The sequence below is a fragment of the Silurus aristotelis genome, assembly GCF_946808225.1.
Source record: "Silurus aristotelis genome assembly, chromosome: 10".
Lineage (NCBI taxonomy): Eukaryota > Metazoa > Chordata > Actinopteri > Siluriformes > Siluridae > Silurus > Silurus aristotelis.
The window spans coordinates 15,430,137-15,457,827 of record NC_139583.1 but is presented as its reverse complement, the minus strand read 5'-3'; the positions used below and the strand labels follow the sequence as shown (position 1 = coordinate 15,457,827).

The window sequence follows — 27,691 nt, the reverse complement described above, 5'->3', positions numbered from 1 at the left end:
AGAAATGGTATTTAAATATAAATATCAATAACATATCAAAATTATATTTCTAAGGCCTGAATAGAGGAAAAGGCAATTCTGACTCACAAATTACTCACACAACAATCTCATACACAGGTTTTGTTGGAGCATTGTGTTTGGTGTAACAGTGCAGCATTATTCTAGGTTTTGTACAACCAAGCATTGTTCCTATGGCCTCTTTTGTTGGAGTGGTGGTGATGAGGCTGCATCCTCTTTTTTTGCTGACACAAGCCTGCATGGACGACACAAGATGACTGAGCCAGAGAGAGGGAGCAAGCAAGAGATACATAGAAAGGGACAGGAACAGGATCAGGAGCTTAGGAGGGTAGAGAGCAGAGATGGACTGACAAATCCTGAGTAGCAAATGAACATTTATATGCGCACTGCTCAAGTACAGAAACCCAAGACGCAAGGTGAGCACAGATATGCAGGAGTCACCGGGTTCCATAGGTGTGGATGGAGGCTATGCCAACAATGTGCCAGCATTTCTCACCAAGCTGTGGACGCTAGTGGAAGACCCAGAGACCAACCATCTTATCTGTTGGAGCACTGTGAGTCAGCCCCTTTTGATATTAAATATACATATGAATTATCAAATCAAATCAAATTTTATTTGTCACATACACATACATACACGGTACAACATACAGTGAAATGCTTTTTAATTATAGTACATTTTATAGTTTAGCTTCTTACTTATAAAAAACCTGATATAGACATTAAATGGATTCTGTCTATAATCACAAATATTAAGCTTTTACTTAACAACAATCATTGGTCAAAAAATCAAGCAAGTATTAAACAAATACACCATTGAGACCTTTTGTGCCACCATTCGCTTGTTTATTTTTACTGCAGTGAACTGTTCGTGGAAAAGCTATGAACATGGCGATTCCCTTATATATATATATATATATATATATATATATATATATCCTCTATTCACAAAGTTTAAATAATGATTCAAATGAATGTCTGTGCGTACAAAATTAGTCATTATTTGGTCATAGAAATATCTGTCTCAACTGATGCAGCCCAATGACCTGATAACAAGTTAATAAATGAACCCAAGATAAAAAAAAAAAAGGGGGTTGGTATTTAGTAACTTATTTTTTTACATGTAATCATTTAAGATAAAATCTTATGTAAAATTCCTGGTATTATTACCTACATACGTGTTACTGTTGAGGAAGGTATACCATCTTCAGTTGCTCATCAGGGACAAACATACTTACAAAGAACATATTTACGTTTAATCACCACATTATCTGTGTAAAGCTGCTTTGAGACAATGTTCATTGTTAAAAGCGCTATTCAAATAAAAATGAATTGAATTGAATTGAATGTTCTCTGAAAAGCCATGTGAAGAAAAAGTAAAAGAAAAAAAATGTATATTATAAGATTATATAAACTGGTAGTATTAGCACATAATAGATTAAAAACAATAGTGACATTTAATTCATATGCAGAACAACATCCTTACAAATGTTAATAAAGTGCATAATAAAGTGCATTAAACTTATGTATTTTATTAAACTTATGTAGTTTAATAAAAGCTTTGTTTTTTTACCATTTTTGTGTTTGACTAAGAAATCACATTAAAAATTAACCATTTTCTCAACATTTCTGCCTTGGAAAGTCCTGTTAAAAGCATGACAAATATCACATTGCCTTACATATACATTGATTTCTATGAAGATGTTGGTCTTAAATTCAGGTTTCTAATGTAAATGATTGATAAACCAGTTAAAATATACATTATTACAATTAAAATAAATTGTGAATGCACTTTTTATAATTAATACGTAGTCAGCTATAGCTTAAGCACTTAAGCATCTAAATGATGACACATATTCAGGTAATCTTGGGACCTTAACGTGTATTGATTCACAGTCACATGCACCCAAAATGAAGACAATTATATCAAACAGATTACTGGTGGTGTGGACTGGACAGTTGAATGGTTGGCCAGAAGTAAGTGTTAGTCATGTTGGGCCTCTGCTCACTAGAGAATTTGTATACAATTGCTCATAATGAAACCAGGGATAAATGGAACATTAAGAAGTTTTTTAGGCTTTACTATTAATCCAGTTTGCTCATTTTTTAAATATTCTTTAAATCTAATCGTTTTCCGGATCATTAAAAAAGCATAATATAAAGCCTGTTCAATCCTTTTGTAAATACTTGAGAATTCATACACTTTATTCATAATTCCATGAACATACATAACCCTATAAATCGTAGGAAACTGCTTGTCAACACCTTCAAAGTGAAAACAAATCTGTTATTTTTCACCGTAGTGTGTCTGTAGCAGAAAGTTTGTGTTCTCTCTGTCTGTCAACTGAACATATATAAATTAAAAATCAGATCATATATTGTTTAATATCAGTTTAATATTAGAAGTTTAATAACAAGCTATGATGTATCTTAAACTACAGTAGATTAAAAACAAATATTTTAAATGAATAATGTATTTAAAGTGAAATGACATTTGCCTAGAAAATTATCATTTCAATTAATATTTTAGGCAATGAATTAATACACACATTTTTTTTTTGGCTTGGTGTCTTCTACATAGACTGGTACCAGCTTCCATGTGTTTGACCAAGGCAGATTCGCCAAAGAGGTTCTACCCAAATACTTCAAGCACAACAACATGGCCAGCTTCGTGCGCCAACTCAACATGTGTATGTACTTTTACACAGCATAACAGAAATGAACCAATTTGTCTCTTGACAGGTCAAATTGCACTTAACTATAAATATAGCCATAATGCAGTATTTCAACAAAAAGTATAGCAACTGAAATCTATACATCATTCCTATTTTGTAAAATCTGTGAAAATTTCTATAATTTGAACTGAATTTGAACTGAAACTCACGCACACACACACACACACAACTGTGTGACTGATCTGTACAACCTGGACACAATCGTACTCACTTCACACATCCATGTCTTCAGCACCACTCATAAATACATCACCTCATTACTACAAACTGTTTACATGCTGTTTTTGCACATCTTTTTTGACTGCTGCTATTGCTCTTTTGTACAACATTTTGTTTACATTTTTGTTTAATTACAATGTTCACTCCTGTACTCACTACTCTTTTACACACCACAGTGTGTAATATACAACAGGTTTACTGGCGGCACTATTTTGTGTTTTGTGTATTTGTCTTTGCACTGTTTGCACCAGGTTGCACACGATGCACTTTATGTGGCGAGGACACTTACTAGTCCTTAACTCTATGTTTTCTGTGATGTAGCTCTATGTTGTCTATGTAGCACCAGGGTTCAGGAGGAACGTTGTTTAATTTCACTGTGTACTGCGTCAGCTATATATAGTTGAAATGACAATAAAAGCTTCTTGACTTGACTTGAGTTGAATTTTTGGAAGGAATTTTAAACAGCAGCTTCTGATATTAAACAAAGTTTTATATCAGAAATCTGAATGCAATAATTAGCATTCTTAGTTGCCCTTAGTGTATTTACAATAAAACAAACAAAAAAGTCTCTAATAACTACACAAGCTGTAGCAAATATGCCACACAAACCTATAATTAAACAAACAATAACATGTATTATGCACATCCAAATGTATGTATGTGTGTATGCATGTTTTAAATTGTTTTAGATGGCTTCAGGAAGGTGGTGAATATAGAACAGAGTGGGCTGGTGAAGCCGGAGAGAGATGATACAGAGTTTCAGCACCTATACTTCCTCCAAGGTCATGAGCATCTGCTAGAACACATCAAACGCAAGGTATGACTAATGCATGGCTATACACAAACACAAATTAGTGTTGAACATAGTCACAGTGCTTTTATTTTTATGTATGACATGCAGATTCTTCTAGCTTGTTCATTTTTTGTGTGTTTTCTCTACCAGGTGTCTATTGTAAAAAGTGAGGAGACAAAATTCAGGCAGGAGGACTTAAGCAAGCTTCTGTATGAAATACAGGTGCTTCGCAGTCAACAAGAGAATGTGGAGTGCCAGATGCATGATATGAAACAGTAAAAACCTTTTTTTTTTCCAAATGTTTTGCAAATTATTTTACACACACATATTGAATGTGATTAGAATTTATAATTAGCTCTTATGTGTGATCTGTAGTGGTGAAGCAGGAGCTCAGATTGCTGACAAAACTATGGGTTTACCAGTCAGCCTACAACCCCTTTCCTAACCTATGGTTATGAGATGTGACTGAACGAATAACTTTCCAAGTAGAGGCAGCAGAAATTAGGGTGAGAAGTTAAGCAATCAGAGTCTTGGGACAGAGCTTCTGTTTCTCTAAATTGAAAAGAGCTAGATGAGATGCTTTGGGCACCATACAAAGATGCCCCTGATCCTGGTTCCTGGACCTTGAATGGATGAATGAAATGAACGGAGCCCATGGACTAACTAAATATATTATTTTCCAGAGTTCAACAGGAAACTCTGTGATTCCAAAGGATCACATTCCACTGGAATGTGTTACCAGGGATAGAGGTGTATGGGTTCACCTTCTCAGCTTGCTGCCACTGTAACCACAATAAAGAAAAGTAAAAGGATAAATTAACAAAATGCTTTTTTACTGATCTTTTCAAATAATATTGATTTAGAAGTAATGAATTTAATCTATGGGAAATTCTTCAGGAGAATGAAGACTTCTATAAGTTTAATGCATTAATGTTTGCACTCTCCTCTATAATACCAAAATAAGTTTTTACCTCAAAAAGATTCGACCCTTTACCTACATTCAATCATTCTTCACCTACTCTGGCTGTCTATTTATTGAGCCTATGCTTTGTGCATGCTGTTTGAATAGAACTCTCCTGACCTTTTAGTTGGTTGCAGTGAAGGTCATGTGCATTGATCATGTACTGGACCCTCGGGTAGATCAATGGGTGTGTCTTCATTGGCAGTGGACTGTGATAAAGCTGTGATAAATCTGAATTTATTTAAGCATTAACTGAATATCTCTCTGTTTGTGTAGGCAGAATGAAGTATTATGGAGGGAGGTGGTATCTCTGAGACAGAACCACACACAGCAACAGAAAGTGATGAACAAGGTAAAAAAAAAAAAAAAAAACATAAGATGAAGAATGTGGACACTTAGGTGTTTGATGCAGTTCAGTAAGCTTGAATCACTCTCTGGTTTTATTATTAGCTGATTCAGTTCCTGTTTAGCCAGATGCAGGCGAGCACCCCCAGCACGGTTGGGATTAAGAGAAAATTGTGAGTAAACATTCTCATGTAAGACTGATACTTGCCCATGCACACACACACACACACACACACACACACACATTCACCAAAAGACAACAAAAAACTTAAATCAACACATACAGGTCTAACATACACAGCTGTGCAAATGGCCAGGTCAGCTGGATTTGGTCAGGTGACACAATTCACTTGTTTGGCTGACCTGAATGGAGCTGAATGCTGAATCAGATCTACTGAGCTCTATGGCCCACACCCACACAGTAACCCCCTGAACCACAGCACATGACCCTCTACCCTCTATTAAGAGATGCACCGTCAGCTAGGGTGACCTGTGAAAATGAATCAGGTGAGAGGGAGGACGTGGTCTAGTAAAACACTTCACGATAATCCTTTTTACCCTTTGTTCTAAAAAACATGTTAATTCAAGCTGATATAAAACATATATCTGAGAGACACTTGATGATGAACATGCCATGGAAACAAAATATTATTACTATTATAAAACCTATAATAACATTAGATGTTTCCATGTTGTGTGTTGTTCCTGATTATCTGCGTATTCCTAAGGCCTCTGATGTTAGATGATGGCTCCACCTCTCCTCCTACCTCTAAGCTTAGCCACGGCCAGTCCATGGAGTCCATACAAGAGGCCTTCTACATCCATTCGGTAATGTAAAATGCATGTACTGTATGAGCAATAGAGAATATTCAAAGGATTTATCAAAACCATACTTTTTGTGATAATGTGTATGTAAATTATTATTTTAAAAAAATGTATAATAATTACTAAAATCCCTGCATACTAGTAAGCATAATTAAAATAATAATAATTTTGACATATGGCACAGGTTTATAAATTAAATGTGTAATTTGTAAAATTTCTAAACAACAGGTTTTTTAAAAGAATTGTAAAGTATCTAAATGAAAAGCTTTCTGTAAGTGTCACAGAAAAGAAGCCTGGACAGTAATATAAACCTGAACTTCATTAAATGTCCCTCTTTTGCAATGACCTTTGAGTCCACGTGCACAAACTTAAGAATAAAAGCTTAACAAGGGATGAATGTCAAATATCCTATCCAAGTGTTCCTCACTCTTGTTAGATATAATGGGAAAAGGGTGAACAAAAATGTGCTATTTGTTTGAAATATTTTTTCTCTTTATATAGTATGACAGTGTCCTTGTATGTTTATGCTTTAAATATCACTCGTAAATGAATTTTTTAAATTCACAAACTGTCTCTAATTTCCATAATGCTTTCAATAATGGATGTATGCGTTGCCAATTGACAGTTTTTTTTTACTGTCAGCCCTCCACAGAGGCTGCCTCCTGTTCCACTAGCAACACAATGACAGTGGGGCCAATCATCTCCAATGTAACTGACATATCACAGCCTACTGCAATGGCTATTCAAATAGAGGAAACACGGTACACTTATTTGCTCTTTTGAAATATTATCTTAGATAGAATTCAAGTGTGAAAAATGTTTGTTTATTTTAAGAAGCTAACATATATCATTGTATTTGTCATGTTATTTACTAATTTTGTGTTAAATAGATAGTGCATTATTATACATTGCTATATTGCCTGTTCATATAGGGAAAGATATCCAATGATTATTAAGGAAGAGCCAGTCAGTCCAGGTGTGCACCGGTGGAGTGAGGATGTTTCATGTGGTCTGTGTAATGAACCACCTGTTCTCCCCTTGGCCATGGTACAATCCGTCCTAGAAGGAAGAGGATCAGGCCCTGGAGAGAGGAGGGCAAAGAGGACCATGGATAAGTTAAGGCAGTAAATGAATATGTTTGCTTTAAATAAATGTATATTATTAAGTACAACCTAATATTGTGTTTCATGTGTGTTAGGCCTGAAACTTCTGAAGCTGTTGAAAATGTGGACATGAGCTTTGAAGAATTACAGCTGCTACTGAGAAACCATCATCAGTGTATAGAGTCTAATGTGGATGTAGGTACAACATATAGGCACATAAATAAAAAGTAATTGGTAACTATACTAATTACTTAAAATCAAACACCACTTTTTGGGTGGATTTTTTAACTGGTGACACTGCTCAAAGCTTGTTGAGCTCATTACATTCTTGGTATTTGGCAACCAAACACTTTCAGGCAAAAAAATTTAAATTAGTCAGCTTTTTAAGTTTAGTATTTTAAATGAAACTTTATTAAATGATATATAATTTTATCAACAAATCTATAACAAATCAAAGTATTATTTGGAAATATTATGCTGGCCATTCACTACAGTTTACTGGTCATTTTATCCTGCTAGCTAAACACTAAAATACAGACAATGGTGCTCTGTTCTGTTTGGCCTTGACACATGCTAGGTATGAGTGAATGAGTTTTAGCATACTAGACAAAATACATTGTATAACCAAGATACAAAAGTACAAAGCATCCCACAACCTGTTATTAATTTGCTGGCTTTCATTAAATCTCTAGCTATTAATGATACAAAGAAATATACATCAGATGAATATCATTTCTTCTCACCTTCTATGTAATAAATACATATATTTTGATCACTTATGTTTTGTATTTTTTATCAAATTAAGGCATATTTTTGAACATATTTTATTTAGTCAGTTCTGAAAGTATTGGAACAGCAAGACCACCATTATTTCTAAGACACTGCTTTAGATACGTTTCATTTCTTGATATTTATATCTGTATGTGTTAAAACCTAGAACATAGCATGTTTGGTGGAAGACCACCCCATTTGTAGGTCAGCAAGTATTTAACCAGATAGTCTTAAAGAAAAAATGTGGTTGTATATCTCTTGCTTGCAATAACTGCATCAAGCCTGTGACTCACTGACATTACTAAAGTGTTAATTCTTCTTTTGTGGTGCTTTTCCAGGCTTGTACTGTAGCTTCCCTTATCTGTTGTTTGTTTTGGGAGGTTTCTGTCTTCATTTGTGTTTTCAGAAGGTGAAATGCCAATTGAATTAAGGTCTGGTGATTGACTTGGCTTTCCATGTTTTTTCCATGTTGGAGTACTTTGTGGTGTTCACAGTGTGTATTAAGTTATCCACCTGCTGTATAATGACATTCGTCCCGATTATATCGAATACATTTCTCTGTAAATTGGTAGACAGAATGTTTCTTTTAAGCTGTTGATGTTATTGGCCGCTATTTTCTTCACAGCACTCACAATATTTCTGCAATCAACTACTGCTGTTTTCCTTCGCCTGCATGTTTGATGTCTGGTTGATAATATACCATTGGTTTCTTTCCTTTTATGGTTTTTTTTTGCCAAGTTGACATAACAGGATAAGTTTAAGCAATTAATCTAACACCTGGGCAACAAGAAACACCTGTCGGTCACATGTTCCAATATTTCTGATCAGTTGTTCAAGTATATCGTCACATTCTTCTTTTGATTTCAAGCCCAAATATCTTTAGCGTATATCAAAAAACTAAAGTACTTGTCTTGCTGTTCCAATACTTTTTTGAGTATTTCAGATGGACTGTTTTTAATGAGCTCTAAATTGCATGCTTGTTTATTTTTACTCTCTTCTGATTGGCTGCCATCTCCCTTTTCCACAATATAGTCTGCTTTTGTGACTAAAATTGGCCTTGATGACACTTTCTGCATTCATGCATAAAAAGTTCCAACCAACTTCAACCTGACACCACTGACAAAGATGACCATGAGTTACTATTGCAGGATTGTCAGGGTGACTCAGCATGATAGAGTGGGCTTTTTTGTCCAATGACTCAGTAATCATGTATTTTTTTTATTCGTTCTTACAAACAATCCTACCTTTAAATAAACAAAAAAGTTGATATCTCAGAACTTACTTGAATTTTTTTTAGAAATTCTACCAAATAATACACTACATAATAATCAAATTTAATTTTGAAAATATTTAATTGTTGAAATTAAATTTTCAGTTTGCTTAATCAAAACGATAATGTTCTTGCATTAATACTTTTTTTTTTTACTGTATAATTAAATAATATGCTTAATCCTGAATACCTTTAATCTTTTATAGACAATCAATTTTACTATGCCCATGAATGAGTGGAACTTTACAGAGATGGATCAAAATCTTAAATCCGTGAGTGATTCTTTCTGATTTAGATCATCTTAAAATATTGGCCTTTAAAACTGAATGAAATACTATGATTTTAATAATCTGTTCCCACTGAATTCAGCTAGTGAGTTGTACCATCTTGTCTATCTGTGTACTGTATGTGTAGGAGTTGGCCAACATTCTTGTCCCTGCTGCTATGTCTCAGTATGTGTTCCAGAGCCAGGAGAGTGAAGTGTGCAATGCTGATGGATGTAAGGAACAGTAAGACCCTGAGATTGCATCTGGAACTAGTTCCTCTTCCTAGACCATCAGGTATCGCCTGCTGTTCAGACCATTTTATTTTGAAAAGCTTTAATTCTAGGTGACAGCATTGTCTGGATATGTTGCAACACTGAGTTAAAATAAGATGTCCTGGTTTGGGGAAGGGAGGAATCTGCTAAATGTTTTTTCATGGCATTCCCTGTACTCAGTAGAATTCAAGATGCTTATTTTGTGCAGTTCTATTTCCTTACATTCCAGGCTGTCAGGGCTTTTTTCTTCTGTATTATTTCTGACTGAATTTGTGGTATATCAGCCTAAGTTAGTGCATTATTCCATGGTGTACTAGTTTCCTAAATGTTTTACATAATATTTGTGTTCTAGAGTGCAAGATTTTATCGCTGCAATGGCAGATGCCAGAACCATAGGGGTGAAATCAATGCCAGTATAGAGACTCTTGGCCTTGATAGTAGTACAACAGATCGAAGCATTGTTGGCAAATCCAAAAAGAACTGACACACTGCTTTGCAAAGCATATATGATTCACATGTAATTTATTTTACTAACAACATTGTTTAATTGATTTTGACCCTCTAAGATATAATTTCTATGCCAAGAGACTCCAAGTCATTTGGTCTGTTAGAAATGAATAAGAAGGGAAGTTTGGCTGTTCAAGTGCCATAGACTGGTAAAGCCACTTAGCACCAACTGCCACTGGTGCCTGGGAAAATGTAAAGAAATTGCTAATTTCCTTGGTTAAGCAGTGTCTACCACCACTCCCAGACACAGGGGTGGAACACAGACATAAATGGAGAGACATGCCTATTCAGAATCATTCCCTGTTCTCTAGCACCCAAAGTGTTTAAGGGTATGCGTACCCCATCTATATTTTCTGCAATGCAGACAGTCTAGAGAAGGAAGTTACAAGACAGATGGTGCTCCTGATTATACATCATGAAGTCCTATAGAAAATAATCACAATTACACACAAAAAAAAAAAAGTTGAGTATGGCACATGAAAAAAAAATACTAAAAGGGAAGGGAAGAGGAGAACAAAGATCGACATCACCATATGTGCGTGTCTGCTGAACTGGGTGGCTAGTGCCATTTTCGGCAACCCCTATGTGGCTCATACATACGTACATATCAGTGTGGGCAGACAATACTAGGGTGGTTTCCTACATTGAACACCAAGGGGGTGCAAAATTGCAAATAATGTTCATGTAGTCACATGAGCACTGTAAATGGCTGGAGGGAATCAGGCAGCAGATGCTCTTGTCTTACAGCAACCCTGTGCTCAGAAATAGGTGAATTGACAAAGAGGTAGTTCAGCTAATTTGAATTAAATCTTGCAGATTGCCAAATATAAACAGACACACAGTTTGGTTTAGTTCATGAGCATTCTTGCTCTCTTGCAGATATTGTGTAAATGTATCTAGCGAGTGCATGGACAGTTCAGATTTCCATCTTCCTTCTTTATATTTTATTATTTTATTTTACCTTCTTTACATTTTACTTTTTTTTATTTGTACAGGGTATACATTGAGGGGAAAGTATTCTTTAATATACTTCCAGTACATATAAAGTATCTCACAAAAGTGAGTACACCCCCACATCTCAGCAACCATTTTTCTGAAAGGGCAATGCTATAGAAATTATACTTGGATAAATTTTAGAGTAGTCAATGTACAGCAGTATAGATTCACTGTCCTCTGAATATAACTCAACATACAGCCATTATTGTCTAAATAACTGCCAATAAAAGTGAGTACACCCTAGGTGAACATGTCAAAACTGTGTCCAAAGTTTCACAAATATTTTGTGTGAGCACCACTGTTATCCAGCACTGCCTGTTGCTGGAATACTCTTCCACTCCTCCATAATGACATCGCAGAGCTGCTGGATGTTAAACGCATGGCATTTCTCTTTGGCCACTCCATCACCTTCACCTTCAGCTTTCACAGCAAGCCAGCTGTCATCTTGGTGTTTAGGGTTGTTATTATGTCGGAAAACTGCTGTTTGGCCCAGTTTTCTAAAGGGTGGGCATCATGTTCTACTTCAGAATGTCACAGTATATGTTGGAATCTATGTTTTCCCCATGTACTGCAGTTTTCTAGTACCAGCAGCTTTCATGCAGCCCCAGACTATGATGCTACCACCACCATGCATGACTGTAGGCAAAACACAATGTTCTTGGAACTCCTCACCAGGGAGTTGACACACATGCTGGACACCATCTGAGCCAAACAGGTTTATCTTAATCTCATCAGACCACAGGCCATGGTTCCAGTAATTTATGCTCTTGGACAGGTTTTCCTCAGCACACTGTATGCAGGCTTTTTAGTGAGCCAGTTTCAGAAGACGCTTCCTTTCTGGGAAGACGGCAATGCAAACCGACTTGTTGCAGTGTGCACCCTATGGTCTGATCCCTGACAAGCAGACCTTCCTCTAAAGCAATGCTGGCAGCACTCATGTGTCTGTTTTTTTAAACCAGCTTCTGCACCTAACACACAGCACGAGGGCTCAACCTCTTTGATGGACCCTTGTGAGGCCTGTTCCAAGTGGAACCCGTCTTAGAAAACCTCTGTATGACCCTTGCCACTGTTCTGTAACTCAGTTTCAGGGTGAACTAATCTTATACCCCTGGCCATCTTTGTGGAGAGCAACAATTCTTATTCTCAAATTCCCAGAGAGTTCTTTGCCGTGAGGTGCCATGTTGAACAACAGTGGTCAGTATAAGACAATTGTACTAAATGCACCATTTTTAACTGCTCCAATACAAGATAAACAAATGAACATGATGAATCAATGTACGGCTGTTATCACTTAGGGTGTTCTCATTTGTTGCAATTAGTGCATTTATAAACCCACCTTGAAATTCATAATAAATAGTATAATGCAAAAGGATCATGTTGAATTCTTAGGCAAATTTGTATTTTAGGAAGCAGAATTCCATTAGCCCAATTAATTTCCTTAGTTGTGGGATATTTTTCTTTGCTGAAGTGACCACACCGGTGTCATTGTGGGTATATGCTTTACTGTACAAGAATGTGATCCATATCTGAATGCACTTTACTATGTGTTGCAGTTACTGCTTGTGGAGCTGGTTTTCCCCCTTTTATATTTAAATGAAAATATACATTTAAATATTTTCATTTTGATGGAGCATACTATATTTATATTTGATATCATTAGAATTATAATAGAAATAAATATTATTAAATCTGTTTGTCTATATAAATGTGTGACGTTTAAGGAGTTTTAGTGTGGACCTCACATTTGGGTTGGTTAAAATCTCATTATTTTTTTCTTTTTGCACAAATCTGTCTACTCTGTAGCAAACAATATACCTGTAATTGAAACAGAGGTATCAGATTCTATGATATACAGTATGCTTGATTTCAGTAGTTATGGTACATGTCTGTGTAAGTTTGATTTTTTAGTTTGATCAAACCTCATTATTTAGTATTATAAAAATACATTTTTGCTGCCTATTTTGCAGATGAAAACATACAAAAACCTGTGTTGACATTTGTTAAAAACATGGCTGGTATAATAATTGCACTAAGAATGGTTACTGTATTAGAAATAGCAAGTATTGTATTTTTATTTTGCTAAGGATTGTTTTTATGTTTATTACAACTGTTCAGCTGTAAGAGGTTTTCATCGTTTGGTTTTTTTTCTACTAAAATATTTTTCTTACTATAAACTTAATTTTTTTTTCTAGATTTTTTTTTCTTTTTCATGTGACAAATTGCACTTGTAATTAATGGATGTATTATATTGGATCAAAATGGTCAAATATGATTCATGCTTGCTGAATTCATATTTGATACAATGATTCGTTAATGAAAGGGCTGTTTAAAAAAATCCAGGGCTGTTTATATTTTCACACTGTTATTTTACTGTATGTAATTGGTATTAGTAAAGTGTTGTGTCATTTGACCCATGTTCACATAATACTGGACAATACAGGTCAATGCCTACTGAAATGAAAGATATTTTGGATTCGAGCATTATTTCTTGAAATAAAACATTTCTGGCACGATTCCTTGTGGCTGAATTATTTTAATAATCACTCAAAAAGATCAGTAATTGAAATAAATTTGTTGTGTAATGTGTGTCGGAAGATCCAATAAGTGAAGAGGCATTTAGTACATTTTTGCATGAGCTGTTGAAACTATGTACCTTTACCTACATATTTTATGAACTGTTTTTTTTTAGCTTCCGTCTATATTGATTTTTTATTTTTTTTTTTTATCAATTTTCCAAACACCTTTACCCCAACTAGTTTAGTTAGATTAAGAAAGAACTATTATAACTTATTGAAACAGCACATTATATGTAAAGCTATTGTTTTGGATAATTCTGCTGTCCCAGGGAACAGTCATTTGTGTTCCAATCATGTACATTTCCAAGTCACGCTGACAAGATTTTCAAGTCAGTATTGTTACTCAAAGGATGCTCAAAGATTCTTAGCATAAATAGAGCTAGCCCTATTTCAAATTCAGTTCCACTAATCAGATCTGCATAAACAATTAATAAAGAACTTTCCAGTTGTATTGGTGATTTATTCTGAAACTAAAAGATTTACCTGGGTATAAAACTAGACTGCTAAACAAGTGCTATGACCAGCAAATAAATGCTTGCCAAACATAAGGAGAACAAATAGGAATGCACTCACCCTTGAAAGTATTATGAAAATGCATGTAGTGATTGTGGAATTGGACACTACATTTGCTGAGGACAAAACAAAGAAATGTATTAGTGTCTCTATGCTTTTTTCTTTTTCTTTAAAAATAATGCAATTAACAAGCTAATAATGTGTTACACAAACATAAGATTAGTATAGAACTTTTAGTCATGATCAACAGACACCGTATTTTCCGGACTAAAAGCCGCTACTTCCCACACTTTTTATTTCCCACACTTTGAACCCCGCGGCTTAAACAACCAAGCCTCTAATTTATAGATTTCCCTGGGTTTTTCCCGGTTTCAAAAACTTCAAGACAAAAAACTGAGCCTCATAACATTAGACCAATGAAATTGCCGAACAGGTTCAGGTTAAACAATAAAACTTTTTATATTAAATCAGATGCGCTCCCACTGAATCAGGCCGCACCACATCATAAATATGGATGAGGTTCCTCTGATGTTTGACCTGCCGCTCACTCGGACTGTCTACAGGAAATGTGAATTATTCGTGATAAATGATTGAAAAATGAAAAAACGCATGAAAAAACTTACTTCACCTGTGTTCTGAGCTGCACGGCATCGGGAGAAAAGATTCACCGATGGTGATTTTTAAACGCACGACGATGCCAAAAGAAAAACTCTAGAGAGAAATTGTTGTGAAAGGAAGGAGGAAGACAGTGAACAATGACTTGCTTGGTAGGTTACTGTTTAGATACAAGCCGTGTAACAGACACTGTCTTTCGGTAAATCTTTTCGTTAGTTTCAGGGTAGGCTTATTTATGTTCAAAATAAAAATCTTTGTCAAATTCAGTGGGTGCGGCTGCTATTTTGGCGCACTTAATAGTCCAGAAATTACGGTACATTAGTTTCCTGCATAATTTATAATAAAAAGTAGCAGATCAAACATTTGGCTTTAAATCTTTTTCATTTTCTTTTTTTCAAAAACAACTGTGACTGTTTATTTCCTCATCCCTCCAACAGGTCACATAACAAACTTTTTCTTGAACTAAAAGAATACTTGTGGGAAGGTGAAAAGTACTATATAATTTAAACAAGAAAACAAACCAACCCCTAATTTGACTCACAAGTTAAATAATCAGATAAATCAGTTCTTTTTTGTTTTTTTACAATGAAAATTTATTATAAAACGGAACAAGTTAAAAAAAAAATTAATCTTGAATCACATTTTATTGACTAAAGCCATTGCATCCACATGTGACTGAACATAAAATGTAGCTATTTTGGTAAATGAAGAAGTAATTCAACACTAAAATCTAAAAAATTACAATGCAGTGATGACAAAACCTAAATGGACAAAAACATGAAAATTACATGACATTTCAAAACAGGATTGGACTATAGCCAAATCTTTTCTGGTTTCAGGTCATAGAAAGGAGCCATTTATTCCAGTCTATGTATTCTTTGACTGCACTCACAGAGACAGCCTTCTGGACTGCATGCCCATCAGTTGTAGATGAAGTTAAATCTGTTCAAGAGGAAAAACAAATTTTAGCAATATTCTGCCCATGCGTGTCAATTTTGGTAGACTATTGCTTTTCCTATCCAGATGTGTGGTACAAAAACTTTAGATTGCAGAACTACACACACTGGTGGAGTACTCATTTACACCCTACAGTCAACCTCCGATAATTCGCGGTTTGGAAAATTTGCAGGTTCTCATTTGGAACCAAACTAACAGCAAGTTGTGTATTATCTTAAAATTTGTGGAAATTCGCAGCAGGAACGAATGTTTAGAAACGTTAGGAATAAGATTTGAAAGTATGTTTTCACTAAGAAATTTGATACAAACTTTTTAAAACACATTATTTTGTAAAAGCGACAATGTCTAGATGAATTCACTAAGGTACCATAGGGAGTGCGTCCAAAATTTGCATGGGACCACTGTATTGCAAAAGGTTTTTAGACACCTGGTCATAAGTATAGTATGTGCTTTTTGAGCATCAAATTCCACATTTTGCTCTTATAATTTCCTTCACTCTTCTGAGGTGATGTTCGACTAGATTTTGGAGTGTGCTTGTGGAGATTTGTGCTCATTCAGACACAAAAATGTTAGTAAAGTCAGGTACTGATGTAGGTGAGGTGAGGAGGCCTGGGGTGCAGTCAGCATTTCAATTCATTCCAAAGGCATTCAATAGGGTTGAAATCAGAGCTCTATAGCATTAGATATCTTCCACTCCAATTAATGCAAAGCATCTCTTCATAAATTGCTGTGTACACAGGCGTATTGTCATGCTGGAACAGGTTTGGGGCTCCTAGTTTAGGTGAATGGAAAATTTCATGCTACTGCACACTAAGACACCCGATACAATTGTGTGCCTTCAGCTTTGCGATAACAATTTGGGAAAGAACCACATATGGCTGGAAAGTCAGGTGTCAAAATAATTTTGTCCATGTAGTGTATGTCTGTTTCCAATCTCCTAACAAATCACATTTGCAAGTTCCAGAGGTTTCATTGATGACTACTGATGGTGGTCCACTAATTTTGTACTTTTTATTTAACTGTGTAATAAGTGCATAAAAATTGTTTTAAATTGGAAAACTAATTTTTCTTTGGCATATGAATTATTGCATGTTTTCGTGAATTATTGCATGTATTCTCATGTAATCGCAATCAGTGTGATTACATGAGATATTTTTACATTTTGCATTATTATTAGTTTAACCCTTGTGTACCTGGTCAGTAGTTATGCTTGTCTGGCTGGATCACCAAATTCAAATTTCAAACAACCAGTTTTGTTCATTCTAAGCTACAGTTGTGCATTATAGCCAAAATGAGGTAATCAACAATGTAAAACAAGGCCAATAAATTCTAATTTAAAAGCTATAAAACAGACACCAAAAAAAGTGTAATGCATTTATTTCTAATAAAGACTTGCTAAACTAAAGAGCAATGATATTGATACTGTCATCGACACAACACAACTGACACCAACTTTTTGGCCTCTCACCTGCTGAGTAACTGAGGAAGGCTGGATATAATTGGTCCGTATCCAGGAGCATTGTCATAGAGCTCAAACAAGGGGGCTGCCACCAACTTGTAGTTTTTTGGTACTGCAAACAAAGCTGGAATACAACCACAAATCAAACATAAGTAGTCACATTTGCATATACATGGAGTTAAAAAGAACTAAATACATGTTTACCTTTCTCTTGCAACTGAACCAAGAACAGCTTCTTATGTTCCTTGGGCTTAGTAATGTGAGCTGGAATGTAGGGGTACTAAAGACATAAAAATAAAAAATAAAATATATATATATATTTAAAAGAATAATTCATGAGTGTTGATTTCTTATTACTGTAATTTCAGGACTATTAAACGCACCCAAATATAAGCCGCACCCACTGAATTTGACAAAGATTTTTAATTTGAACATAAATAAGCTGCACCTGTCTATAAGCCGCAGGTGTCTACACTGAAACTAATTAACTTTACACAGGCTTTAACGAAAGACAGTGTCTGTAACACGGCTTGTATCTAAACAGTAGCCTACCAAGAAAGTCATTGTTCACTGTCTTCCTCCTTCCTTTCACAACTATTTCTCTCACAGTTTTTCTTTTGGCATCGTCGTGCGTTTAAAAATCACCATCGGTGAAGTTTTTCTCCCGATGCCATGCAGCTCAGAACACAGGTGAAGTGCGTTTTTTTCATGCCCGGTTGTTTTTAGCATGATGAATGATTCGCATTTCCTGTTGACAGTCCGAGTGAGCGGCAGGTCAAACAGAGGAACCTCATCCATATTTATGATGTGGTGCGGCCCGATTCAGTGGGAGTGCATCTGATTTAATATAAAGAATTTAATTGGTTTACCTGAACCCGTTCGGCAATTTCATTGTTTTATTGTTATGGGCTCAGTTTTTTGGCTTGAAGCTTGTAAAACCGGGAAAAACCCAGGAAAAATCCATAAATTAGCCGCTTCATTGTTTAAGCCACGGGGTTCAAAGTGTGGGAAAAAGTAGCGGCTTATAGTCTGGAAAATACGGTAAATGAACTATATTCATATATATTTAAATATATTTCAGTGTGGTGCATACAGATGACAAAGGGGACAGATTACTAACCTGTGGCGGTTCAAAATTGGGTCTCCACCAGTTTCCAATGCAGTCATCAATCACCCAGTCCTGCTTCACGCCGTCTTGACGCCCCAAGATCTAGTCAAAGCACATGTCCTTGTCAGCGAAGCTTCGAAGCTAAATTAATCATTTTTAAGTATTGCTGTTGCACCAAGACTGTGCCTTGTTTTGCTATGCAGGGATTAATGCAACAGAAATTATGTCATTTTAATTAAATAAATAAATAAGTATGCATTCAGCGTAAACAATAAAGGTAGATTGTATAGTGAGTGATTATTTTATTCCACATTTCTGACTCCTTAAAATTTTGGTTTTATATGTTACATTTTTTTAAGCTTTACACTGACTGTCAAATGTTTTTAAATGTTTGACATCATATTGTGTTCGTCACTGCTAAAACAAACTTCACTGCTTACACCCAGTGTTTAAACTGAGTAATGTGAATAAGGTGTTTGCCCACAATGTCAAACAAAATAACTTTGATTTCCAACCTCTATAATCAAGTCAAGTTTATTTCTATAGCGCTTTTCACAACAGACATTGTCTCAAAGCAGCTTTACAGAATTTTAAGAGTTAGGCCTATAGGCCTTTCACCTGCAATGTAGCATACTTCATCACAAACAATTTAACAAACCCCAAAGATCCTGAGAGAATTAATTTCCATATTTCATTTAATTAAAGCATCTATTATACAGAGCCCAGAACAAGGTTGGATTAAAATAAAGCATAATCAATACCTCCGTCATCAGCCGTTTTAAGCCCTCTACCTCATCCTCTCCTGGGTTTAACTCTCCACCAGGGCTGAAAGCATATATTCACATAAGTGTATCAGGTTATAAATGTAGAGGCATGTGGAAAGTCTGTCAGTGTATTCAGAATTTTAATGTTTAAATGCAATGCTAGAACTTTGCAACAGAGTTATATATTTCCGGCAATGGAAACCTGTAGATTTCAAAACTATATAACGTGATTGCACTCTGTTTTTTACAGTCACTTTACATCTGTTGCTCTACAGAAATCTCCAGTTCTATTTCTGTCCTAACCCAAAAGTATATGGACTCTTATTTGTGCTTGCTGTACATTAGAATCCGTGTTTAGTTTTCCTTACAGAATACAATCCACTCTAACATTTACAGCATTCTGCAAATGCTCTCATCCAGCGAGATTATTTTTACGTGTATGCAACTGAAGGCTTTGCTCGAGGACCCAGCAGTGGCAGTGAGGTACTGCTGGGATTTTGAACTAGAAAATCTGAACCAGTGAACTACCTCTGTTTCCACTCATTTGGAATGCCATTCCGGTTCATCCTTAAGGTTGGGTTGAGGTCAGAGCTCTGTGCAGGACACTCAGGTTTTTCCACACCAATTTTGACAATCCATGTTTTCATGGAGCTATGTTTGTGCTCAGGGTCACGGTCATGCTGGATCATGTTTGCGTTCCTGAATTCCAGTGAGTAAAAATGTGTAATGCTACAGGATATAAAGACATTCAAGATAATTATGCGTTCCAAACTTTGCAAGCAAAAGTTAGGGAAGTTACTCACATTGATCCTTTACAGTTTTTGTACCGATAGAACCACTCTACTGATTACGCCATTGCACATCATCTACACACAACATTTAGCCACCTGGACTGCAGAAAAGGGCAGTATGCGAAAATGCTGTTTGTGGACTACAGTTCAGCATTTAACACCATAATTATTAAAAACTCCTGGGACTCAGCCCACCCCTGTGTCAATGGATCTTCAACTTCCTGAAAGACAGACCACAAGCCGTACGGGTGGGTGAACACACCTCATCGCCCGCTGTATGCACTGTACACACATGACTGTGTGGTCACTTCCAACTCCACCACCATCAAGTTTGCTGATGACACTGTTGTGGTAGGCCTGATCTCCAACAACGATGAGACAGCCTACCTACAGGAGATTAAAAACCTGGAGAGATGGTGCCAGGAGAACTATCTTCTCCTGAACGTCAGCAAGACTAAGGAGTTGATAGTGAACTTCAGCACGAAGCAGGAGCGGTCATACCACCCGCTAAACATCAACAGGACCCCAATGGAGAGAGTAGACAGTTTCTAGTACCTAGGTGTTCACATCACACAGGACTTGTCTTGGTCCTGTCACATCAACACCCTGGTAAAGAAGCCCAGCAGCGTGTGTACCATCTGAGACGCTTAAGGGACTTAAACTTCCCTCTCAGGTGCTAAAGACTTTCTACACCTGAACCATTGAGAGCGTTCTAACGGGTAGCGTTCCTGGTTCGGGAACAGCACCACGCAGAACAGACGAGCCGTCCAGACAGTGGTGCATTCAGTTAAACGTACCATCCGCACCGAGCTCCCTGACCTGCAGGACATCTACAGCATGTGGTGCCGGACCAGGAAGATCAGCCATCCCAACAACAGACTCGTTTCTCTGTTGCGTTCAGGGAAGCGCTTCGGCTCCTTGAAAGCAATTGAGAGAGAATGAGGAGGAGCTTTTTCCTGCAGGCCATTCGGTGTCTAATCCAGGAGACACCCAGCAACTAGTACCTGGACCTCTCCGTCTCACTTTTCTTTCGCAGCACAATTACTTTTGCACTATTGATTATGTCACTTTAACTCTGGACTGTCACTTTAACTTAAGACTGGCACATCCCAGGGTCACTTTATGTCACCTGGACACTTTAAGGACAATCACACTGGATTCTGTCACACATATCCATCCCTTTCTGTGCAATCGTGTGTATGTGCAAAAAATAAATAAATAAATATTTTATATATATATATATATATATATATATATATATATATATATATATATATATATATATATATATAAAAAAACTTTTTTATTTATTCGTATACTATTTTTATCCTTATATCCTATTTTTCATGTTTACATGTTGGACAGTCGTAAAAAGCATTTCGCCACATGTCGTACTCTGTATGATTGTGTATATGACAAATAAATTTTTTATTATAGTGTGTATTAAATTGTAGTAAACGGCACAGCATATAATATGACAAATGATAAGACACTTGCTATGTCGCTGACTTACAGTTTAAAGAAGGTGGTTCCCAGTTGCAGCAGAAGGACATGAGGCAGTCTGTGTTCGTGTACGATCAGCACTCCCTCCACCGTGCGCCTCATCCCAATCTTCTCAAACTCTTCGCGCATGCGCTGGAACCTGGCGGCCACCGAACTGTCCTTTTCATACAGGGGCTCTTTTGTTCCGAACGTGTAATTGGTCAGAGGATATCTAGAGCAAAACACCTTGCATTAAAAAAAGGAACACAGGCTCTTTCGGCTAATTAGCCGTTCTGGTAATAGCTTACCGTCCCCGTTGTCTGTGCAATATTAGTTAAATAATCTATATGGATTTCTTCTGTAAAGCAACGTGGCCTTTAAACTAATATACATCATTTTATCTAATATACCGCACAATTGCAACAAGACTACGCTTTTCAGCAAAGCAACTCACAGGTTGATGGTTCTCTCCAGGGTTAGAGGTTTAGCCGGTGGGCTAATGTATTTGTTTCCGAACTGATTAACTCCGCGCGGCCAGCCGGTAGACGAGCGATTTGGAGGAACAACTGACATGCTTTCTTAGATAACTAAAGTATGTACTTTACAAATCTACGCTATCGTGCACCAACGTTTTTTTTAGTATAATATTAAAAATGAACAAAATGGTTAGGGGTGCTCCACGAAGGAGTTTGTATCACAGGCAAAACGAAAACACCACACTTTGCCGTAAAACTACATCCGGCATAGGTATGTCAGTTCCTGGTTTACGACACCGGGCCAAGTTTAACGTTAACACCATGGAAACAGGAATACCAACTTTAGCTAAAAAAAAAAAGCAGCCTGGAGTGTTCTTTACTGGTTTACAAAGTGCCTGATATTAAATATGATATATGCAAATTATTTAATTGATAGCCCAAGATGGGGTTTATTTATATAAAAGATGATACAACCGAGTTACTTTAGTCTGCAAGGTGGTTACTGTTACAATATGTTATATAGGGTCTGCAGGATGTGATTATAAGAATTACATGTTGTGTATGTGACGTCATTAGAATGCGCCAACACGTGAAGTAAATAAAGAGCACAGAAGAATATGCGTGCATGAGACGCTTTTATTTAAGGGTGAATAGATACTTAACAGAGTGAACTGCGCATAAAACAGTTACCAAAAAAACTCATTAATTAGCATCGTAGGACATAATAGAGGGTCTGTGGACTGCATGAGACACGTAAACGGCGTCGCCATCTTAGAGGAGGCGACCTTCTAGTTCAGATGCCTAAAAAGTTTGGGTGTCGTGACTTGAGTTGGCCCAACATATATGAGAAGAGAGAGGGGAAGAAAAAAGAACACATGCATTTTGTTAAACTTAAGGATACAAAATAAGGATCACCTTCAAGTCTCTTATTAAAGGTCAATGAATTAGGCATTGATCTCTACTGTAAAATATATTCGACTGTTCTTCTTTGTACGTATAAGGTACACTACTAGAATTTTAAAAACAAACCTGCTTAAGTACATTACAGAGTAATTTTTTTCTATTTATTTGTAAATATTTTTTAAAAAGTATTTATTTGTGGCCTACAGCCCTTTTATCTTAACTAAAAAGTTAGATTTTTGTCCCCTCATAGGAAAATGTTTGTGCACCCCTGTTCTAGGATGAAGGCTATCCAGAAATTGTGATTGTTGACACCTGAAAAGTATAAGAAAAAAATCACTTGTCACACGTTAAAGACGATTTTTCCACATTTTATTTTATGCTGAACATGAGACAGGGTTACAGAGTGAAGATACATTTTAAACAGTTCATATATGTCATTGTATATTGCATATGTAAACTCAGATTTTTAATTACAATCTAATTTGAGCATCACAATACTCTAGTTCATCTCCATCTATCCCTGTGCTAAAACTAGCAAATGACAAGTTAAACTCATGTACATGGCTTACAGATGCAGGGGAAAGTAACCCAAGCACATAGTGCATGCTCCAAAAGGTCCCCTGTAGTCACTAGGTGGCGTCAGAGACTATATTTAACATGTGACGTTATCAATGTGTTTATGAAAGCATGTATTCTGTTTGCTTTGCTTTTTGCTAAAATGTACATTTGTAATCTATTTAAATCAGTGAAACTGCTACGGGACAATGGCCATTGTTAAAACTTATGCAAATAAGATTAAATTGAATTAAAATTTTACAGCATATAAATATAAGATAAGATATACTTTTATTTGTCCCACAGAGGGGACATTTCCATGTCACAGCAGCAAAAAAAAAAAGGGAATAAATAAATAAATAAAAGAGCTCATAAAAGGTTATTTTCACTGTAACTTTTACTATTGATACTTTTCTACTTTAGTAAACCTAAACATTCCAGCATAATTTCTGAACAGAAATTGCAGCACAGCATCTAGAGTAGACAATAGCAAGCTAGCCAGTGGACATTAACAGAGAGCATTAGCAACAAACTAGCTGGCTCATGTTTGTGATAAGTAACTATGTCCTTATTTTAAGTATAATACTGTTAATAATTGAAAAGTCCAGAATGTGTGTTTTACACTTTACAGTGACCATGTTAGTTTGGTGTAAACACCTCAGTAAATATGAAAACAACTGGTATACAACTGGGGTATTTACAAGGAACTGGTAAAGAAAAGGGTATTTACAAACATAAATATCTTACAGTGATAGAAATTTAACAGTTTATTTAAAAACATGAACACAAATGTCCAAGATGTGATGTGGTTAATATGTCACCCAAATAAAGGATGGGTTCCCCTTTTGAGTTTGGTTCCTCTCAAGGTTTCCTCCTCATAACATCTAAGGGAGTTTTTCCTTGCCACAGTCACCATGGCTGCTAATCAGGGATAAATACACATCGTTCACCTTAACTGTTCAATTCTGTTAAGCTGCTTAGAGATAATGTCTGTTGTGAAAAGCACTATAGAAAAAAACTTGACTTGACTTAAGTGTAAATAATAACACTAAACAATTTCCTGTTAATGATTGTTAAGTAGGTAAAGAACGGCAAAGACGCCATCTTTAGGCACAATAACCAATGTACCATAAATGAACTGGTATTATTTATGTCAAGAAAACAGACAAAAATGATAGAGGTAGTAAGCTGTCCGTAATTAAGCTTTTTAATTAACTGTAAATAAACACAGTGATTGTGTTATCAAGATATATTCTATTTCTATATATTCTATTTTATATTATATTTCATGGCTTAGCAATGTTAATATTAATTAGAATATCTAATTAAAATGAGCTATTAAATATATGCAAATTCACTTTTTAGCAATAGTCAGCATGTGGACATAAAATAAATGATTATACAGGAAAACAGATTTTATATATCTTGCAGTTTGTATATATACATAGTGGAAAATTTGATTAGTTAGATTTGTAGTTATTTACTTGTGACTGATTTTACAACACATTTCATTGTAAAATATTTGCTACTGTTTCTGATTTATTGTTTTATTGCCCTAGCTCTTTTATTTAACTGTCAAAATTTGTTAGGTTTTTAATGATTAGACTTTTTTTCTTCTAAGCACTATAATTTTTTTATGCATCGTGTGTTGAAGAATGACAAATGTAAGGAGCTGAATAATGCTGTTTCTATTAGTTAGCCGTATCTTCTCCCAAGAGTTTGTGGCTGACCGTGTGCAATAAACACTGCTTCATAATGGTGATTTTTTTAAATGGATTTTGCAACAACAAATTGTTAAAATTTGATAATTAAAGAGTTGGCAATAATATTATCTATAAGTTGGACTGTGTTATGAAGCATGCTGTTGTGTAATATGCCACATCAGCAGTAGTGGACAGTAACAGAGTAAATGTAATTTTACTTAAGTAGCTTTTTCTCAAATATCAATGAGTGTTTCACTAATTTATAGCTTTTTATTAATAGATTGGTGTGCTAACAGTAACATTAGGGTCTTTTCACTGAGTTAATTGAGTAAGAGTCTTGTGGCAAAAATGATAATAGGAACATTGTAGCCATAATAAATCATAGTACTGTGGATACCTAAGTACATTTGAAGGCAAATACTTTTGTACTTTTATTCAAGTGAACATTTAAAGGGAGCACTTTTCCTTTTTCAGTAGTAATATTTTACATACTGTATCTTTAGTTTAACTCAAAAAATGGTTTGTGTACCATCTCTGCACACCAGTTAAACACAGTGGAGTGGCCTAAAACATTGGTAATTGTTTAGAACTGCCATTTAACCACACCTTCCTGACTTTCAAAATAGACATATGTTACTCTGAATCAGCTTTTAAAATGAGGTAACATGTATCCTTTATCTAAGTTTGAATTACACTTTTTTTTTAATTAATAACATTTAAATTTAATTTAATGTTAAACTTTTGCATTATTCTTTAAGTTAATGATTTATTAAAATAAGTAACTGTCTTAGTTGCAGAGATTTCATTTTGATTGGTCTTAAATGACTTACTATATTCTAAATCAAACATATACATAATAAACTTGTGCTTATTAGTGTTGTAGCACTTGAGACCTGTCTTGATAGTTTGTGACTATTTTTTTAACGTTTCAGTCTTGTCTTGGTCTCGACCACATTTGGATTATGTCTTGTCTTCATCTCAGACTGAGAGAACTCTGGAATTAATTTTAACTCTGGTCAAGACCACAGCTGTGGGGATATCACTTAATTGTCAGGAAATTGTCTGATTAATTTGTTTATTTTTTATTTGTTTATGTGATAGAAGTAAAAAAAATTCTGTTTCAAATTTAATCAATACTATTTATAACAAATTAATTTTATTTAAATTGATCCAATAAAAACATTAAATAAACAAGAAGTTAATATTAAGTTCCTACATTTTAGCCACAATAGCAAATAGTGAAAATAGTTTTGAACAAATCCTTGGAAAAAATGTTATGCCTTTCTTTAAAACTGTGAAAACTTAGGTATGACCATAAAAATTCCACATACACTATAATCATTACTACATTAATACTTCTATACTTCTGGACTGCATCAGGGATCTGCTCTGAGCCCTTTCCTGTTTGCAGTGGTGATGGATAGTTCGACAGACAAAGTCAGACAGGAGTCTCCCTGGTTTATGATGTTTGCGGGTGATATTGTTGTTTGTTGTGAGAGTAGGGTGCAGGTTGAGAATGATAGCAGGAGTGATTTGTGATAGAAGCGTATATGCAAGAGTGAAAGGGAAAGTTTATAGGACTGTTGTGAGACCTGCTATGTTGTATAATTTAGAGCAGTGGTCCCCAACCCCCTGGGTCGCGGACCGGCACCAGTCCGTGGGTCAATTGTTACCGGGCCGCACAGAAAGAATACATAACTTACATTATTTCCGTTTTATTTATTATCTGATTCTGAACATGTTTTATTTTGGAAAATTACCGGATTCTCTCCACCACATCTGTCTATGACTCACTCTTGATGCATGTTAAGATGCCTCGGTCACTGTCTTACCTTCATCCGCTATCTTCTTAAAGGGGCTGCTCCGGCCGCTAACACATAATACTTTACCGCTAAATTCAAACCCCCAAGCGAGCAAAATTAACAAAAAACAACACAGTGGATTCACGTTTATTATTATATTTAGAAAATACCAGCCGGTCGTATCATTTTATTTTGTTGCATTTATCCGCCACACCTTCAAGGCCGGTCCGTGAAAATATTGTCCGATATTAAACCGGTCCGTAAAAATATTGTCCAATATTAAACCGGTCTGTAAAAATATTGTCCAACATTAAACCTGTCTGTGGTGCAGAAAAGGTTGGGGACCACTGATTTAGAGACAGTGGCATTGAGTAAAAGACAGGAGGTGAAGCTGGAGGTAGCAGAGCTGAAGATGTTGAGGTTTTCGTTGGGAGTGATGACAATGGACAGGATCAGATAGGAGTTTATTAGGGGGACAGCCCATCTAGTTTTGGAGACAGGGTGAAGATGGCAAGATTGAGATGGTTTGGACATGTGCAGAGGAGGGACATGGGTTATATCGTAGAAGAATGCTGAGAATGGAGCCGCCAGTAAGGAGGAAAAGAGGAAGGCCAAGGAGGAGGTTCATGGATGTGGTGAGGGAAGACATGCAGGTAGTTTGTTTGAAAGAGGCAGATGTAGAGGACGAGGGGGGATATGGAGACGGATGATCCGCTGTGGCGACCCCTAATGGGAGAAGCCAAAAGAAGAAAAAGGAAAAAAAGAAAAATATACGTAATTGTAAATATTAGTTTAGTTTAGGGATGCGTGGAACTGGAAAAAATACCGGTATATTAAATTTGAAACCGTACGATATCATAATTTTGCTGAATTCGGTACTTCGTGCAAAACTAACCTGCAGGTGGC

At 35.8% G+C, this 27,691-nt stretch overlaps 2 protein-coding genes across 2 annotated transcripts; one reads left to right on the top strand and one right to left on the bottom strand.

Moving 5' to 3' along the window:
* The first annotated feature begins 221 nt into the window (after positions 1-221).
* Positions 222-13,594, top strand: hsf4 (heat shock transcription factor 4). The gene is made up of 13 exons (XM_083551590.1): positions 222-572; positions 2,600-2,708; positions 3,662-3,789; positions 3,916-4,040; positions 5,003-5,078; positions 5,177-5,244; positions 5,800-5,899; positions 6,539-6,657; positions 6,829-7,011; positions 7,095-7,194; positions 9,247-9,312; positions 9,455-9,600; positions 11,081-13,594. Exons 1-12 carry the CDS (start codon positions 447-449, stop codon positions 9,551-9,553), a joined length of 1,299 nt encoding a protein of 432 aa, XP_083407716.1. The 5' UTR covers positions 222-446; the 3' UTR covers positions 9,554-9,600; positions 11,081-13,594.
* Positions 13,595-15,353: 1,759 nt separating this feature from the next.
* On the bottom strand, positions 15,354-22,095 carry nudt21 (nudix hydrolase 21). The gene is made up of 7 exons (XM_083551527.1): positions 21,801-22,095; positions 21,378-21,578; positions 19,071-19,134; positions 18,322-18,411; positions 17,406-17,481; positions 17,211-17,325; positions 15,354-15,727 (listed from the first exon to the last, which is right to left on the bottom strand). The coding sequence occupies exons 1-7, from the start codon at positions 21,917-21,919 to the stop codon at positions 15,706-15,708; spliced, it is 687 nt and encodes a 228-aa protein (XP_083407653.1). The 5' UTR covers positions 21,920-22,095; the 3' UTR covers positions 15,354-15,705.
* Between the last annotated feature and the right edge of the window lie 5,596 nt (positions 22,096-27,691).

Bases quoted from the DNA above. Each gene is read 5' to 3' on its own strand.
- hsf4 (XM_083551590.1), top strand. From the start codon at position 447: ATGCAGGAGTCACCGGGTTCCATAGGTGTGGATGGAGGCTATGCCAAC. The intron at 2,709-3,661 runs GTATGTACTTTT...AAATTGTTTTAG, and splicing joins CGTGCGCCAACTCAACATGT to ATGGCTTCAGGAAGGTGGTG. The intron at 7,195-9,246 runs GTAGGTACAACA...AATCTTTTATAG, and splicing joins GTATAGAGTCTAATGTGGAT to ACAATCAATTTTACTATGCC.
- nudt21 (XM_083551527.1), bottom strand. From the start codon at position 21,919: ATGTCAGTTGTTCCTCCAAATCGCTCGTCTACCGGCTGGCCGCGCGGA. The intron at 17,482-18,321 runs GTTAGTAATCTG...TTATGTCTTTAG, and splicing joins CCAATTTTGAACCGCCACAG to TACCCCTACATTCCAGCTCA. The intron at 17,326-17,405 runs GTAAACATGTAT...GTTGTATTCCAG, and splicing joins GGTTCAGTTGCAAGAGAAAG to CTTTGTTTGCAGTACCAAAA.